Source organism: Filicampus tigris, chromosome 13, assembly GCF_054856515.1.
Source record: "Filicampus tigris isolate MCC_2025a chromosome 13, RoL_Ftig_1.0, whole genome shotgun sequence".
Taxonomy (NCBI): domain Eukaryota; kingdom Metazoa; phylum Chordata; class Actinopteri; order Syngnathiformes; family Syngnathidae; genus Filicampus; species Filicampus tigris.
In genome coordinates this window covers 20,599,179-20,617,565 of record NC_141229.1, presented here as the reverse complement: position 1 = coordinate 20,617,565, position 18,387 = coordinate 20,599,179, and the positions used below count along the sequence as shown (strand labels likewise).

Genomic DNA, 18,387 nt, shown 5'->3' with positions numbered 1-18,387 from the left:
CATAAAGTTCCCATGCCACACTTTTATATATGTACGTATCCATCCATCCATTCAAAATATATTGTGTCCTTTTATCGGGTTGCCAAATAATTTGAATAAGAAATTCCCTTGTTCAAGCTATTCCAGTTGGTCAAAAATGCCTGGCATCTAGGACGGCTGGATTTCTTATCCGTATGTAAATAAGCTTTTCTCTGATTGGATCACTGTTATCGTTAATCTGAATATTCAAAAGAGCACAACCGAGGGTAGCTTTAATAACACAAGATACATTACTTACATTGGTGGAAAACTCGAGGTAACAAAGAGAGCAAAATACATGGCGAAAACATGAGAGGACGTCTAGAAAATTCAATTACTTGGTGCTATGGTCATGAGCAAGCAGAGGAATAATCAAGCAATGAAGTGACAACATGGCAGTCCTTTTAAACAGCACTTGATTGTAATGTGTGACAGGTGCGCCGCTGGAGGGAACCGCCCACCACCTTAGCTGAGAACCAGACTAAACAGCACAGAGTCATGCCAGTTCAAAAGTGCCTGATTTCATTCTGCAGAAAACCCGGCTAAATACATGGCAAATGAGCCTTCATATGGAGGTGGATAAACACTATTTGGCAAAGCGAGCCTCACAGCCTTGCACGGCTGCGTGAGTCACCAAGAGCTCTTCCCTTCACTGCGTAGGAAATAATGATGTTGTTAACATTAGGACCACTGTTGTCATTTTTACTAGTCTCAATTATGATGGTGATGAACTAGTGCCCACATATAAAATAAAAGCATACTTTTCAAAATAAAAGCATTGCGTATTTATGTTTTATTTTGACCTCATGATCACTGTGAGGCCGTACTTTTCCCAGGTCTGGTCTTGAGTGCATCCAGCGTGAGAAAGGAACAGACAGTGTGAGGGAGGTAGATAAAAACACACAAGAAAAAAAAAAGTCTTGTGAAAATTCTGACTGGCTGGTAACTTTAGAAAGTCACCAGCCACAAGTTAATTAATTAACCCTGATTGAAATCAGGATTAATAAAAATGATTAATTGATTTAAAACTGTGTTACCTTCCGTGATCAGGCTTGAGTCAGTTGTATCAGCCCCAAACCATGGTAAGGGGCGAACTGACTGCAGTCAGCGTGGTGGACAAAGACAACGAGGCGTCAAGTAGCTTAGCAATCGGGGTTCTATTTATTTTGTTTTATCTCCTTCTTTTCTCCCGCCACCAGCACACGTCACACGCCACGTAGCTGCCTCAGGCTATGCCTGTAACAACTGTTTTTAAGTACAGTATTCATTCGACTACCAAAACTCATATACTCATAACAACATCATAGCATCATGCCCAATCATTCATCCCAACACAGTGAACACTTTATTCTTGAGCACTCTAGTCTATTCTTTTCCTTTGGTACAAAATGTCATTTTTTTTACAAAATGACTATTTTGAGGCATTGGCCTAAAAAAAATCCTTATCTACATTCTAAATGTTTTGACCCAATTCAAACCATTCCACTATCGACATGTTCTGCTCATTCTGGCCCATTGTATATCATTCTGTCTCATTCATTATCATTCCACAATTTTTCATTCAGCCTCTCAGCTTTCACACATAATTTCTCCAGAAATCACCATCTGTAGTTACTATTAAAATAAAATAAAATAAAAATCCAAGCACTTTTTTCTCTTATCAAAATATGGTAGACTAGACCTATTCATTCAGGTAAGATTACATCGGTAAACAATCTCATAAGCCCTGAAATACATCATGTTACTGCTGTGGCCACAGAAAGTCATGTGTTTTTTTTAACTTGCAGGATTCGTTTGTTTAGCTTTTTTTTTTTCTTTTTTTTTTTTTACACAGCATGCTCATCCACATGCAACCCTTCCAGAACTGTTTTCAACTCCAATGGGCGTGAGCTGCAAGAAAGGCAGAAAATTGTACCATTGCACTAGCAGTGCCCCAAGTTTGTTAATACACATTTCTGTGTGTTTTTTTCAGGGAGTCAGACTCTGAAAGTTCTTGCTCTGAACCTGTTGATGAGTCCGTACTGGGTTGCAGTTCAGTGGCAGGTGACAGCGACTGGGATTCAGACCTGTCCGACTCTGGTCCCAGTCGCCCCTCCAGAGTTGCTACAGCGGGGGCTAAATCTGCTGGGTTAGCCCGACCCAAAAGACTGCCAGCAGAACCGCGTTGGGACTCATTTGGAGAAACCACAGAACCTGAGGTGCCGGAAGAGCCTTTCGTTGAACACGACCAAAACAGCAAAGCAAGGAAGCTTAACATCGGATCGGCAAACTTGGATAATCAACCTGCTGAAGCAACGGTGACGCCGACGACAACAGCTGAGCAGTCGTCAACAACAAAAAAGGTTACCTGGCAGTTCAAACCGGCCCAGAGGTCAGTCTGCACTGGAAGTAGGAAAGAGAAGGAGAAGGGCATGACGTCATTAGCATCGTCATCGGAAGCCAGGGTAACTGAACTTTGTGGACGTGACGAGCAACAGCCTTCCCTTTCATCTTCATCGTCGTTAACATCATCTCCATCCTCCTCCTCTTCTGGTTGAGCGAAACGGTTATTGCCTGGGCCTCCGAGGGGAGCTTTCAACAAGGTAGAGGAGAAGTTCTTCAACTTTCTCTGTAGAACCTGATGGCTTGAACAATCATAGCCAATATTTGTCTGTTATCTTTTACTCTTGCAGCTAGCTTTAGCCATTGCCTTCTTACGACCTTGCCACATAAAGCTACGTACATGCTAACAAAATGAGATTACCTTACAGCATGTAATGAATTTTAATCAAAGGACTAAGAGAGACTGTGAGGAAAAACAATCACTGAAGGTCTATACTGGAAGAAATGCACAGTAAAATCATATCTATGGATAATTTGAAGAATACAGGGTTTGCACATATTTTCACAATATAATCTTTTTATTATGTTGAATGTACTGTACAGACACGATTAGAAGAGTACTTCTAGTAGATAATATAATGATTTGGCCTGGTTCTTCACCATTAAATTGCATATGGGATTAGAAACTCAGTGCTGGAACCCCAAAATCTAACAACGTAACATGTTTCTGGCCTTCATATTTAATATTTTCATTTCCCCCCCAAAACGCTAACTTATATGGATGTATTTAGCCAACAAACCTTTAAGAATCGACTGAGGTCAAGCTAAAGTGTACAGTGTATTTTATAAACACATTTAGCATTGCAGTGTATTTAACGGTGTGTGACCAATATATTTTGAACATTGAGATAAGAGCGTAGTATTCTATGTACATAGTATGTGATGAATATGCAGACATGGAACATATTGAAAAGATTTACTCGCATTTATTTTAAATGTTTTGATTAGACTGTGAATGTATTAATAAGTGAGCAATACGCTCACAGCTCCATGCTATATTCTATGTGAAAAGTGTTTGCTGAGTGATTTGTGTACTATAGCCTACTGTAGTTTATGATAAGTTTAATTTTCTTCCTAGACATTCGGATATTATTTAAGAATGCTGTTTTCCCACCAGTAGAGCTATTGCAACTACTACTAGAGGCAATCCACTAGATCAGGGGTGTCATACTCATTTAAAGTGGGTTGAACTAGTATATTCTCTCCCTAGTAAGATAAATAAATAAATAAATAGATAAATAAATAAATAAATAAATAAGAGCCGGAAGGTTGTAATGGTTGGGGGAAAGTGTCAGGTGTGTTGTGTGATAGAAGACTCTGCGCTAGGATGAGGGGCAATGTTTCTAAAACAGTGGTTTGACATGATGCATTAGAGACAGCGGCAGCAAATAGACAACAGGAAAAACAGGAACTAGAGATGGAGATGGCGGAAATTAAGATGTTGAGGTTTTCCTTTAGGAGTGGACAGGTGAGGACAGCCAAGGCCCCTTTTTTTGTGGACAATATTAGAGAAGCAGAATTCGATGCTTTGGACACATCCAGAGTAGGAATAGTCAGTGTAGGGCTGCTCGATTAAGCGATTTTGAACCGAAACCGAATTTTCTGGATAAAACAATGTTAAAAACGTTCAAATCGGCACGTTCGATTTTTTTCATTTTTGGTTGATCTATGCCACCGTAGTTTCCTCTGCATTTCCGCTTCCACCCACGAGCGTGCAGTCCGATAACAACAACAACAACAACAACAACAACGACTACCAGCGATTCTGCTATTTGCTCAGGCAAGTGAGCGTTTAGTTAATAAATCGGTCAAATATAGATCTGTAGTGTAGTGTGTGCCCCGCATGTACAATACCACCCGTGAGCAAGTTAATCAACGTCTGAAAGGCGTCCCTTTTTTTCTCCTCTACAACGGACCTCTCGTCCAAACGGTGCATTAACAGTGCATTGTATTATTGAGTGACAATTTTGCACTAATCATTTATTTATGTTTAAGTACGACAAGGGAGAAAGGTGAAAGGCTGGTCACCAGCCGGTTGGCAAAATGACTTGCTGACAGACTGTTCGGTTTACAGAATTGACTGTCTACCTTCTCTCATGTTGATGATTTCGTTTCAGATGGTATATGCACTTTCTTTATTTATTATTGGTTTAATTAAGAACAGATCTGAAATCTATTGTGTAAGTAAAATGCTGTTAATCCCAATGGATTGTTTTGTGTGCATTAAGTTAAATTGACTGGCATTTTGAGTTCAAAGAAAGAAAAAATCAGTTTAAATAAAAGGCATTCAAAATACTTCATTTTTCATTATTTTTTATTTTACAAAGAAATCGTAATCGTAAAATCGGGTTTGAGAGAAAATAATCGGGATTTTCTTGTTAGCAAAATCGAACAGTCCTAAGTCAGTGTATTGGTAGAAGGGTGATGAGGATGGAGTTGCCAGGCAAGACAGCGAGAGGAAGAGAAGGCAGATTTATGTCGTGAGGGAAGACATGAGGGTAGTTGATGTTCTAGAGAAGGATTCAGAAGATAGACTTTTCTGTGGAAAGGGATGACGCGCTGTAGCGACCCATAACTGGACAAGCCAAAAGCAAAAGAAGTTGTTTCACCAAATCAACCTCTTTTCAACTGATACTTTGCAATTTTCCACCACCTTAAACATTCCTCCAAGAGGTGTTCATTTTTACACAACTATATTCTTAACAGTGTAAAGATGGCACAGTATTTTACATGAAGTAAGGCTTACTTTGCTCCTGAAACCTCTTTCATCTTTGCGCCTTCATAAGTGCATCAATATCAGCCGTCAAGTCCTGAGTAACAGCCAATTTCAGAATGTCATTTACCTGTAACTGGTAAGTGGTCGTTTAAGTGCATGCAAGCAAAATTAGCAACAACAGGTACCGTTATCGAAAAACTGATGTTAATGTGTTCTATCACCACTGGAACCCTGACATCCTGGTTCTGGCCTGCAGGCCATACTTTTGACACCCTTGCACTAGCCGATGCCTGAAATGATTGCGTGTGTTTGTCTTAAAATGAGTCGTTTTTCAGAATTTGAAACTTTATCACCATCACTCTTGTAACACTGAATGTAGTTGTTGCAAAGTGTTGCCTTTCACATGAATATGACAGCATTAACAGTGTAGGATTACTCAAATGCACATATATTTAAAATAATGTATTCTCTCCTTGAAGATGACTGTCATATGATAGGGTATTGACTTTTTGAAGTCAGGAAAGCAAACAAGCTTCTATATCATGGCTTTCAAAAGTCACTTCCTTTACCCAGAAGCAATCAACCAATTGTTTGATGGGATGCTGTATTTGTCCCCAAAAAATGTTGCGCCTTTTTTTTTTTTTTTTACAGACATATGAAATGTTTGCTTTTAACACTGTACTGCCTTGGAAGTGTTAATACGAAAAGTTTTTTGTAGCTTCTTCACTTTCTTTTCATTCCACTCTGGTATCACAACATCTGATGCTGTTGGCATGGCCGTCTTGCTCTGTGTGGTGCAGTTATTTGCAGAGCTGGGCATTCCGTCCCGCGGACGGAACGGTCAATCCGTTCGTCCCGGACGTCGTCATCCGTCAGCAGCGTGGCTACCATTCCGTCGTCAGTCATTCGCCTTTTTTTTCCAGGGGAAAAAAAATAGTACTCGTCTTTTGGCCGGTCTGCCTCTAATTTTAAACAGGCTTCCGTCGGAGATTCCGACTAAACTTTCATCACTAAACGTTACACTTTTTTTTAATCGTGACCGTAGGTGTCAAACTCTGGGGGTCATATCTAGCCGACCACATCATTTTATGTGGCCCGCGAAAGCAAATCAAGCATGTCAACTTCCATGATGCTTGCTAAAATCTGAACCAAATTGTCATACGTATTAAATATAGTAAATAGACGAAATAAAAAAAATACATTGAGGGAAAAAAATGGGCCTCCGACTTTGCTTAGTCTGACTATTTTTAAAAGTTTCCTGTCTATCGTTTATGACAAAATGGGCGTCCATCATTGGCTGACCGGTCCGTCACATAGGCGGTATGCCCAGCTCTGGTAATAACGTTGAGTTATTACAGTAACTTGAACAATAGTCGCACAAGCTATTATTCTTAACTTCGGATTTCACAACGTGTTATCCATCAACGTAATGAGGAGGTGCATGATTAAAACATTTTTTGCAGTCATCACGGCCCTCTGAGGGAAACTGTAACTACAATGTGGCCTGAAACAAAAATGAGTTTGATGGCCCTGATCTAGACCTTCAGATTTTACAAACATTCATTTTATCATGTTAGAACAATTCATTGGTTCATTCTGAACATGTTCAACAAAAGATAATACAGTATGCACACAATGGATGACATTGGAAGATTGAATTTTTCTTTTTTTTATGTCTATCTTATTTTGTAAAAGAGCTCTTTGAGTGCTTATCTACTGGCTGAGCCTGGCTCAGCCTGTTATTACGCTTGACTTATAATACTGTACTATTTTACAGTTTTATGTATGGAACCTCCGAAGTCAAATGCCCCTGATGCTAATTAATAAATAAATAAAAACCTTAACTCTTTACATTCGACTGTTTTCAAATTCTAGCAAATGTTTTTCTGCAAAACTAATTTAAAGTGAAACAACACAGAATCACTCCAAAACACAACAACATATACATTGGAAACTATGTAGAACAAAAAGGAATCTGCGTCTCAGATAACTTGTCTAGAGCTAAGATTGGCATTGAGGAACACCAAGTGCCTCAGCTTCAAGAGCTGATCAAGAAATGATCTGCCCTGTTTTGGAGATGATTCTCTCAGGAGGGACTGACGTTGCTGCAATGCACAATTTCCATATCCAGCATCAGCAACAATTGTTTCGTTAGAGACATTGGCACCTTCATTATTACTTTTTCCCCCCTTGCTGACTCTACATTTTGACTTTGTATTGTCAATAAAGTTTAAAAAAAAATCTGTCCTCATAAAACTCCTTTCCCTGCTGTCTCTCATTTTCGCAACTATTCCTTACCTTACCTGTGTGTTTGTAATGTCTAACACCCCTTTTTCATCGCCCAAATCTATACGTCCTCCCCTCTCTCTGCCACGCCACGCACGTCCTGCCTGGTGTGATGTCAGCAAAAAAAACAGGAGACTGTTGTCTAAATCGCTGAATGTTCGTTGCTTCTAATGTCTGAAGGTGTGACGTCATCATGCTCAGGCATTCTGGACCTAAAAGGTAGGAGTTTTTAAAACTATTGAATACTGTCAGCAAAGAAGTCTAAAATCACTACGGAGTCATTTTGCTGGTCTACTTTTACTGCTGATATCATTTTTAAGTCCAGAACTATAAAAAGTGTGAATGTTTGGCTGTTACTGTACACCCAAGCCCACCCATGGCTCTGCCCCTGGGCACACAGGATCTTTGGGGACCCAACGGAGGCAGCGAGGGTCCTAGCAAACAGGAAGTGAAAGGGGAGTATATCCAATCCATCCGCTCACTTTTTTCACTCAAGTCATGGCTATGTTGAGGTGAGACTATCATTTGTTCGGTACAGTACAGCCGTATCTCCTATTTTCACTTTTACAGCATCCGGTGCTCTCTATGACCCTTTGAGAATGTTGTGACCCTCTTAAAAAATTGGAGTAAGTCATAATTAATTTGGACCCCCTTGAAAAAAAAACCAAAAACATTGAAACATTTCCTCATGATGTTGGACACCTCTGCTAAAATCAGGTACACCCTTAGTTAAAATAATCATTCAGTTCTACCCCTAAAATTCTTAATAAATAATATAATATCAGTATTTGGTTCAGTTTTTCATGTTTTTTGAAAAAACAACTTAGGGCTTATTTCAGCAAGGTGACGAATGAATGTTGGTCTGTTTGTAGCTATTTTGCAGAGGTGGTTATTTTACTCAATTTTGCCGGTCCGTCGTTCGTCATCCATCAGTGGCCTGGGTACCCGTCATTTTTCAAGGCGAACCGAATTGTAATTGTCAGTGGGTCAGTCTGTTGGTTAGTCCGTCAATCCACCCCCCACCCCCCAAAAAAACCTCAGCAAAACGGGCGTCCGTCAGTGACACAATACAATTGAACTATGAGGGACCACCTTGAATTTTCACCATGCTCGTAAGGCTGAGTTATTGATTATGTTTATATTTTCCTTGATTTGTCCGCCTTTATTCGCAGTAACACATCATTGTTGTTGTATTGTCGCACAGACTGGACTGGTGGTTATAGTTATTTGCCAAGTACTTTGCAGAATGTTTCATGTGCATAGGCTAAATTGACCTGTCAAATGGAGACTTCTAACGCAATTGAAAAACATTTGAGAAGAAACATTGCTTTTTTACAAGAAACCCATTTGACGGCACTGCAGCACAAGAAATGGAAGAGGGATTGGGAGGGACTTGTCATGTCTTTTAACTCTAAAGCCAGGGATGTGGCTCTTTGATAAGTACACACAATATCCATCCATCCATTATCTATACCGCTTCTCCTCACAAGGGTCGCGGGGCGTGCTGGAGCCTATCCCAGCTGTCTTCGGGCAGTAGGTGGGGGACACCCTGAATTGGTTGCCAGCCAATCGCAGGGCACACAGAGACAAACATCCGCACTCACAATCACACCTAGGGGCAATTTAGAGAGGCCAATCAACTTACCATGCATGTTTTTGGAATGTGGGAGGAAACCGGAGTACCCGGAGAAAACCCACGCAGGCACGGGGAGAACATGCAAACTCCACACAGTGAGGCCGAGGCCGGGCCGGGATCGAACCCACGACCTATGAACTGTGAGGCGGACGTGCTAACCAGTTGTCCACCGTGCCGCCGTACACACAATAATAATTGGCGAAACTATAACTGATACATTGGGAAGATATGTCTTCCCAATGTATACTAGGACACCTGGACTCTCTTCAAATTTTATGCACCCAATTATGATGGGATGTTTATTTCCGACGTGGCACGGTGGTCGACTGGTTAGCACGTCCGCCTCACAGTTCAGAGGTTGTGGGTTCGAACCCGGCTCCAGCCTCCCTGTGTGGAGTTTGCATGTTCTCCCCCGTACCTGCGTGGATTTTCTTTGGGTACTCCGGTTTCCTCCCACATTCCAAAAACATGCTTGGTAGGTTAATTGGACACTCTAAATTGCCCCTAAGTGTGAATGTCTCTATGTGCCCTGCGATTGGTTGGCAACCAATTGAGGGTGTCCCCCGCCTACTGCCCAAAGACAGCTGCGATAGGCTCCAGCACGCCCGCGACCCTTGTGAGGATGAGCGGTATGGATAATGGATGGATGGATGTTTACTTCCTACGTATTTCTCAATGTGTCAGGAGGACGGCTGAACATAGTTTTAATTTATGCCTGGATCCTCTCTTAGATAAATCAGCCATGTCTGTATGCAAATCTAAAGGAGCCAAAGCCACGATACAATTTATGAAAGAATTGAATTTAATCAATGTTTGGAAACGTATGCATCCTCAAACAAGAGACAATTCTGGTCGCCATAACTCCTTTTGATCTTTTTTTGTCGTCGACAGCTGACTCACAATGTAGTGCATTCTGAGTACTTATGCAGAACACTGTCAGACCACTCACCTGCCAGAAAAAAATAAAACCTACTCTTCTTCACCAACCAGATTTTTCTGGAAGACAAATTGTGCTTCTTCCCTGAACAATTTCATATTATGGGATGCCATTAAGGCCTTGTTATAGGGGCACATGATTTCACATAATTAGAAGCAAATATTGTGAAGCTGGAAAAATAGTGCCAACAATCCAGACATGAAGAAATACAGTACATCGAATAATAGTCAATAAAAATCTTCGATATAACATATTGCATATTCATACAAATGAAAGGACATTGAGAAGCAAACAAAAATATTATGAACTGTTAGAAAAGGCACACAAAGTGCTGTCTTGGTAGCTAAGAAAAGAAGCAAGCTCTAGGATGATTAATTCAATTCAAACTGAAACCGTTTGTGTATCTAATAACCAGACAGAAATTAACAACACATTCAAACACTTCTACATGCAAGTGTACACATCTGAGCCACCAGAAAATCCAAATACCATTGACACCTTTTTATCTGCAATTGAACTGCCTAAACTTTGCCAAAAAGAAATCGTTTTCATGTACCCTTTTCGTGAAAAGAAATGGATGAAGCTCTAGGTTCATTACAGGCAGACAGGAGAAAAATGGATTTCCTCCAGAATTTTACAGGACATTGAAGGACTCACTCCTGCCACTTCTCATGGACGTTGTTAGGTTAGCCTCTAAAACTCAGAAACTGTGATCGAGACTAATAATTTACATAAAAAGCAAAGATCCATTCAAATGCTCTTCGTGTCAACCAATTTCATTATTAAATACAGATTAGAAATTGGATTCCAAGGCCCTAGCCAGGGTCGCGGTGGCCATCGAGAATTTTGGGGAAATCGCGAACGGCCGATCCATTCCAGGCCGACTTGGGCCGGTGTTTTTATTTTTATTTTTTCCCAGCCCTAGTTCTTATATATTTTACAATACACACAGCCATTTTTTAACAAAGGCTAACTGTTCAACAAATACAGGCCGCTTTACACTATAGTTTTGCCTGTAGTTTATAATGTCAATAATATCAACAAAGCCACAACAAGCATGTACTCACGGCTGACTGAGTGTCTCTCTCAAGTCAGACACAATTGAGCGACGTGTTTACTCTATGTCGGACGGTCGCTATTGTTCGACCAATAATTGAAGATAAGCAGCAGACTATGAACATCAAGCGCGTCGCATCTGACCACCTGACACCCCCATGCCCCGTACACCTCCAATTTTGCATTCGTCCTTACTTTTTGTTAAGATCTGATTGACTCAGACTTTACTTAATACTAGCAAGATAGAGAGGGAAAAACAAAACAGGTAAGACAACAAAGAACAAAAAGTAAGTAGGAAATGGGTGATGTCGAGAAAATAAGACGGAAGAAAGTAAAAATGCTTCAGGAAAGTACGGAAAAAATATGCCAAGATTACGCAGCTTTTCAGTGGAGGATGGGGGGCCAAAGATGTTCCTGAGGCAGTATTGCGACACGAGGAAAGCACATTTAAAATGGCTCAGTATTAAACCAAGTAGTTCATACGTTTGTTATACAAATAATTTGATAAAACTTAAAAATTAATTTGAAATTATTCCATGCTTTATTTCTGATCTAATGTAAGACTGAATGCAGAACAGCATCATTTACTGTTGTTGTTGCTCACCATCAGAAAATGATTCTCTCTGACTTTAGAGTGGCCATACTTCTATAAAGTACTGACCAAATTTGGATTTGGCCCATTGTTTATTGATAGACGGGACACATCAGTGTGATACCCACATAAAGTACTTGACATGATTGCTTGCATCTCTTTCAAATGCTGACTGTATTGATTACATTTAGTTTAATATCATTTCTTTTTTTTATTTAACATATTTTTTAGCACGGGGCAAGGGAGGTTTGTTTTGCTAGGTTATGGTGTATTTTTATGCATTATTTTTTTGTTTGTGTCCATTATTTCAAAACTGAAAATAAAATACCATTAGATCAAAAAAAAAAAGACAGATGTCCTATATCTCAAATGGCTTAGAAAACATGTGTCTTTCACCCAGCCATGGTTATAAACAATCGTCTAGCATTTCTTTGTTCAAACGAACATGCACACGCATGCCCCCGTGTACAGAGACACCCACATGCATGGACTCGCACTTTCAGACACACGCATATGCAAACATGCACACATACAGCAATAGCCTGTGGCACCATCTGTGCTTGAGATACATAGAATTGAATGAGAAGTTGTGTCAGCAATGTAGGTCTGTCCATCTATTTAAAGCTGATTAATTAGAGCATTTGAATAAGGCCTCAGAGTGAGAGTGAGATTACCGTTATGAATAGTTAATTCATGTGCCAGTTCTGCAGCCATCAAGGGAATTGTTGGGCCAGATGACACATACTGTTTGTCACCGCCTGTAACCTTCCACACTCACGGTTAAGAAGAAAGATGGGAGATGGATTTAGGTAGATTGATTTAAATTTTCAGAAAATCCATTGGCTTTGGTGTCCACTTTGTCCAGAGAAGTTTCTATAATCTTCATCGTCCTATACCTAATGGAATGATTGGGTTCAACTCTAACGTGGAACCCAAAATGGACACAACAACGCATGAGCAATTAAGTTGATTTTATTAACAACCAAGGGTGCACGGAGGCAAGAAAATACAAAAAAAATATGCAGAACAAAAGATCCTCACAAAAATACAAAGCAAAACAGTAAATGTAATGACATACCAGTGTTTCCCACATCATGTTAATACTTGGGCAGGCCACCCAGATAAACAGAGGGCCGCCCAAGAAGTTTTCAAGAGAATTAAAAAAAACAAATCCCCCCTCCCAAAAAAACCCAAAACGGGTCGCGACCGTAGATACCGCATGTAACGTTAATTCTCCGTCACTCAAGCCTGGTTTATACCTCTGCGGCGCGTAGCAAAAATGTGACGAGTTGGCCAATTTGTCGCTCTCGTGGAGCGTTCCGCACCTACGCAGCCGCTTTGCCGCGCACCTCTCCAAAATACAAAGCTGCCGCATACGGTGTGCGGTTTGTCATCTTTGCAAGGAATCGACGGAATACCTTTACATGGGTTTTAAAATACACCGCGGTACTTTTAATTCGCAGCCTTGGGGTACGAACGTTTGCTGCCAAATAATATTCAGCTATTCAACTGAACAAGACACCCTCTCATCACCCCACCCGCTGCACGGCTTTAAACCCCTCGCAAAACTATCATACTTGCATAGCTCAGGCTACATGTTTTAAGGCTCAATATGTTTGTTTTTCGCTATCCCCATCCAGTTTTTTCTCTTACGATCCAATGACAGCCTTATTTTATTAATATTATTATAAAAATGTGGTGTCACTGAGTAATGTGCTAACAATTTTTACTATGAAAATTCACTAGAATGCACGATATGAAGCATAAAATAACAAAAAAGAATAATTTTCCCCACCCCCGCCGGTGTCCACTCACCCAAGTAGATTCCAAATCTGTGGGAAACACTGCATACTGCTGTGGTGAACAGGGCCTAAGAGAAAGGAAGATGCCTCACTAAAACTAAGCCGGAAAACAAACACGTACACTCAGAAGAAAAGACGAAAAGACGAAACCCTGCTCCACCTCCACACGTGTAAAACTAGGAACAAGTTCAAACCTACACAAGGCTGAGAAAAACAAAGGCGGGAAAACGCAGCACTACTTACTAGGACTCAAGAACAAGAATCATACTAGCAGGTAAGAACGGAACGGGTCAACAACTATTCCAACAACAGTAGAAACAAGCAAACCGTAAATAATAATCCGGCACCTTCGTTCCTCTGTGACCGAGTTTAAATAACATGGCAAATGATTGCCAACAAGTCATTGGTGGAACCAGAACGGAGCTCACAGGTGGACCTGGAAAAATTAGGGTGGGCCTGAATATTTCTCTCACTGAGCAAAATCCTTCTGTCCCGACACATCGTATATTCAAATAAAATGACAAACCGAATAATATGAAGTTCAGATTTTCCTTAGAAAACCACAATTATGGCATTCTTAAAGGGATGGTGGGGCCGGGATGGCCACGTTTTCACTAACAAGTTCATTTTATATATTTTTTGATCAGGAAAATGAAAAGAGTTGTCATTTTCTATTTTATCAATAAATTCGGGAGAAATTAAGAAATAAGTGACTCCACGAATAATGCCCTTTGTTAATGAAGAGAATGGCCACGCCCTCTACCGTTCTATCCTTGTTCGGCCGGAGTCACGGGGAGAACCGATTACAAACTCTCCATTGGAAATCATTGTACTTTCATTGCTCATAACGTCCAAAAACGATGATCAATTGGCACCAAAATTTATGTGGAATTCTCTACTAATGCCCACTTCAACATTTCAAAAGGATTAACCTCTGCGTGGCTGATTTATATGAGAATGAGGAAATGTGGAAGTGATCAGAGCTACATAGCTTTATGTTGGGACGAGCGTACACTGCTTCTTTGCTTAAAGAAAAAAAACACTGCTTCTTTGCTGATCACGGTTAGGACGAGCGAGGCATTTAACACCAGTCAGGATATTTACAGAGACTGAAGTGGAAATGAGACGTGCACATTTATTTGGATGAGAAATGGCCACAGTTTTTTCGACTGACAACACGCCGTCCAATGGAACGTGTCATGTCATGTCATTTTCCAAACCGCTTATCCTATACAGGGTCGCGGGGAGTTGCTGGAGCCTATCCCAGCCGTCAACGGGCGAAGGCAGACTACACCCCGGACTGGTCGCCAGCCAGTCGCAGGGCACACATAGACACTGTCACTGAGCGGGAATCGATCCCACGCTGCCCGCACACAACTCGGGCGTGTGTACCACTACACTATCAGCGGACGTCCAATGGAACGTAACAACTGAAATGGTGCGTTCCACGACTTGAAGCTAGTTGTTGCTATTAGCCGTCCCATTATCCTACATTTAGCCGGGGAGGGAAGAGGGGGGCATAAAGCTCCAATCTGCCTGCTGCTGCTGCAAGCCGCTGTCTCTCTGCTGAGAGTTGACACGAGTTTAGCGTCGCTAAATGTCCGAAATATAACCAGTCGGGGTTCATGCTCTTGTCCGCTTCAGCTTGTGAAAGTGGAGGAGCAATCGCCACGGTATTTTCACGTTTTATGAGATCACGTTTTATGTCAATAAATCCAAACTATTGTGCAGAACACTTTTATACTTTCACAGTTTGAAGTGGACAAGAGTAGTAATGTGCATTTGCATTTTGGTGGCGATCGGTCACCGTTTTAGACAACAGAACTGACAAAGCGAGCAATATTACCACGCTTACCTCCCTCCCGTGATGTAGACCGCTGAGACCGAAAACATAACATAAGCTACGCCCCAAAAAGGGGCGGGGAAATTTGTTACAACCCTATCACAAAAAAAGTCCTTAAATCACTACAGAGGCTTTTGAGGTGGGCATTTTAGTACTAATGTCATTTTTACATGCAAACCTATTATATAAGTGCCAATGTTAAGCTCACGCAAGTGTCGCTTTAATATTCAATAAAATCAAAAAACAAAACGCAAATAAAAAATTATTCAATAATAATTTTAAAATATATATTTGAACACCTGCCTCCTCAAATGTCTTTGTATGTGAAGAATGACTCAGAAGCATCAAAAAGCAAGATGAGAAAGTCAATTATATGGTTCAATGCCATATCACTATGACAGTATGTGGCTGTATCTCAAGACAGCCCTTTCATATTGTTGCATATCTGCAATGACCATGAAAAAAATCCCAATGCAACGACTCGCTACTTGCAATCATCACTCTTACATTTATGTAACAAGAGTGAAAATATGAAAGCCCATCAGTATTTCTCCCTGCTTTTCCTCCTTTTTCGTTAGCCACCGCTTTCCTTCATATTGTTGTGTAGTTGTGGGTGTTTGAGTGTGTGGGTGGTTGCTAGCTTTTTTTTTTTTTAATGCGAATGTTTTCTACGTGGGTGCTAGTGGTTTGATTGTGTCACGTGTGAATTTCTGAATATCTGCAGAATCTAACACAAACACCCGCACGCACACACACACATGATTCAAGGTTGCACCTCATTCTTTTGATAAACACTGTTGCGTGGGTACTTCTTTTTTTTTTTTTTTTTTAAATCATCATCAGTTATTATGAATATTTACCAGCATCTACTTGTGCCACTTAACAGCCCCGTTGAAATTAGCAAACATGAAAACAAGCAAAGATTGGATGAACAACATTCACAGTACTTATGTCCAGTTATAATGACAGAAGACCGAAACTGATTTCCAGGTAATAGAGGCATTAAATAACTGGAGCACAGTGCCGAAGTGTAAGAGGGTATCGGTAAGAGGTGATTATGTAACACCATCCCAAATATCATGGTGAAGACCTGAGAGGGAAATGAGCTATTTTAAACTGGGCTGGGCTACAGCTCAGAGAAAGAAGCAATGTGGGCTGATCTGTTGGCCATCACAGCAAGCTCTGCTGAGTTGTGTGTAAAGAGTGCAAACCCCCCTCGTGGAAAACAGGCATCACAGACAGCTAGTATGAGGGCAGGTTACATAACGATAACTGGTACTACACCTCAAAATGTGTATCCTGTTCTAACAATCCCCTGCCCCCTGGAAAAAAAACATTGTTTTGATTGCATCAAAAATAACAAGAGCTCAACAAACAAGAGCAAATCAGTAAATCATACTTCAAGCAAGACAACTTTGTAAATGCTAACCTGAAAGGTGATATACTTTGCATTTTTTTCCCTTTCTCTGGTGTCCTAACAAACGTGTCTATGATATGCTTCAGTCAAAATAGCCCAACACATATTTCATCCTCTTTTTCAAGCAGCAATTTTTTTAGGGAGTGATCTTGTCTTGTGGAAATGAGCCACAACTCGTAATGTCCCACTTCAGTGAGATTTGACTGAAAGGGACAAGTGACTAAAGTGACCTTGGCTCTACTGTTCTGCCTCTGATGTGAAAACTTACAATGAAGACAACTCTTCATGACCAGGGGCAGTTCAACTATCCATAAAAGTATTGCTCTATTCTGTGTAGTGTACATTTCAATCGTGGAAGCAACACTTCATAACCAAGCAGATCCATGCATATGGCGCATGCATGGTATGACTAGTGTTGTCACATTAGAACACCACTTGCAGACAGATTTCTCTGTGTGTCCCTTGGGTGCATCCTACCTGTCGGACAGGTATGGTACCGTATAATTTTCAGCGGCTACATTTTTTTTTTTTCAGATTTGGTACCGTCCTCAGTAAAAAACCCTTGAAAGACGCGCAGTCATTTTAATGTAGCTGACCTCCAAAATTGGAGCTGTACAGGAGTAGGAATCGTTCTGAACCGAAGTGCGAGTTGTTTTCACCGGGAGCAGGATGAGACGGCACAGGATTTGTTCTTTCTTACTATGGTCCGGGACTGGGACAGGACGGGATGTTTCTCTGTGGGACTGGGATGGACTAGAGTGAAAATCCACTCCAGTGTCACCCTCTAATGTCCGGTTAGCGTGCTGGGCAATTAATCACTGGGATGTTTTCGGCTTCCAAGAAATGTTTCCACATCCTTGCAACATGGGGCTGTAAAATATCACGATGCAACATCATGTGACGGTCGTGGATGAATGGCACAACAATGGGTCACATTATCTCTGTGCATTCAAAATGACATTAATAAAATGCGACTGTGTTTGTTGTCCAGAACATGCATTTACCTGTAATCCGCCAGTTGCTACACTTGGAGTGGCGCTCAATTAATTTTTGAAAATAAAAATATTTACAGTTGTTGAGCTGTTGAGCGTTTGTATGTAATAATAGTGTCAACGGTTATTATGTGACAATGTTGGAGATTTGGGTGCGTTCAAGCATGGTGGGGATAAGTCGTTGGCCTCGCTCCTGGCAGACATCCCAGCTCACCTCTTCCTAGTTCACACGCTTCATTCACATCAAAACGCAGCAGTCAGACAGTGAAGCCAAAGCGAAAGCTAAAACACTCTTCATTCTCCGCGTGGTGGCTTGGTGGAGCTTCCTAGATCCTGTCAATTCCTGCTTGTATCGGTCGTCCACTTTTGTGGGGATTTTCAACTTTGCTACTCTCTGCGCCTTTTTCTACGCAGAGTGGATCTAACTGAGGATTTCGGCCCGTGGTGGAGGAACGGTGACTATTTTTAAAACCTGTTTTAAATGTAAAGTATATTCACGACATTAATCACCAGTTTAAAGCAGTGGCGGAGCCAGAACGTGGCTAATGGGTGGGCTAGGAAATGTCAGGGTGGGCCTGAATATTTCTCTCGCTGAGCTCCGCCCCTGGTTTAAAGTCACCTTCATTGAAGTGTGCCGAGCTGTGCGCAGTCATTTACTGACCTCCTGAATACAACAAGGACTTTTTGAATCACTTTTCAAATCTTCTTGC

The 18,387-nt window shown here is 41.0% G+C and overlaps 1 protein-coding gene across 1 annotated transcript in view; it reads left to right on the top strand.

Annotated features, from left to right (window-relative positions):
• Positions 1–6,967, top strand: part of LOC147137903 (uncharacterized) — a 30,588-nt gene extending 23,621 nt beyond the window's left edge. Inside the window, exon 5 of the mRNA XM_086049834.1 lies at positions 1,991–6,967. Coding sequence (XP_085905960.1) covers positions 1,991–2,555 — 565 coding nt within the window. The 3' untranslated portion in view covers positions 2,556–6,967. The remainder of the gene's footprint in view (positions 1–1,990) is intronic.
• The last annotated feature ends 11,420 nt before the right edge of the window (positions 6,968–18,387 follow it).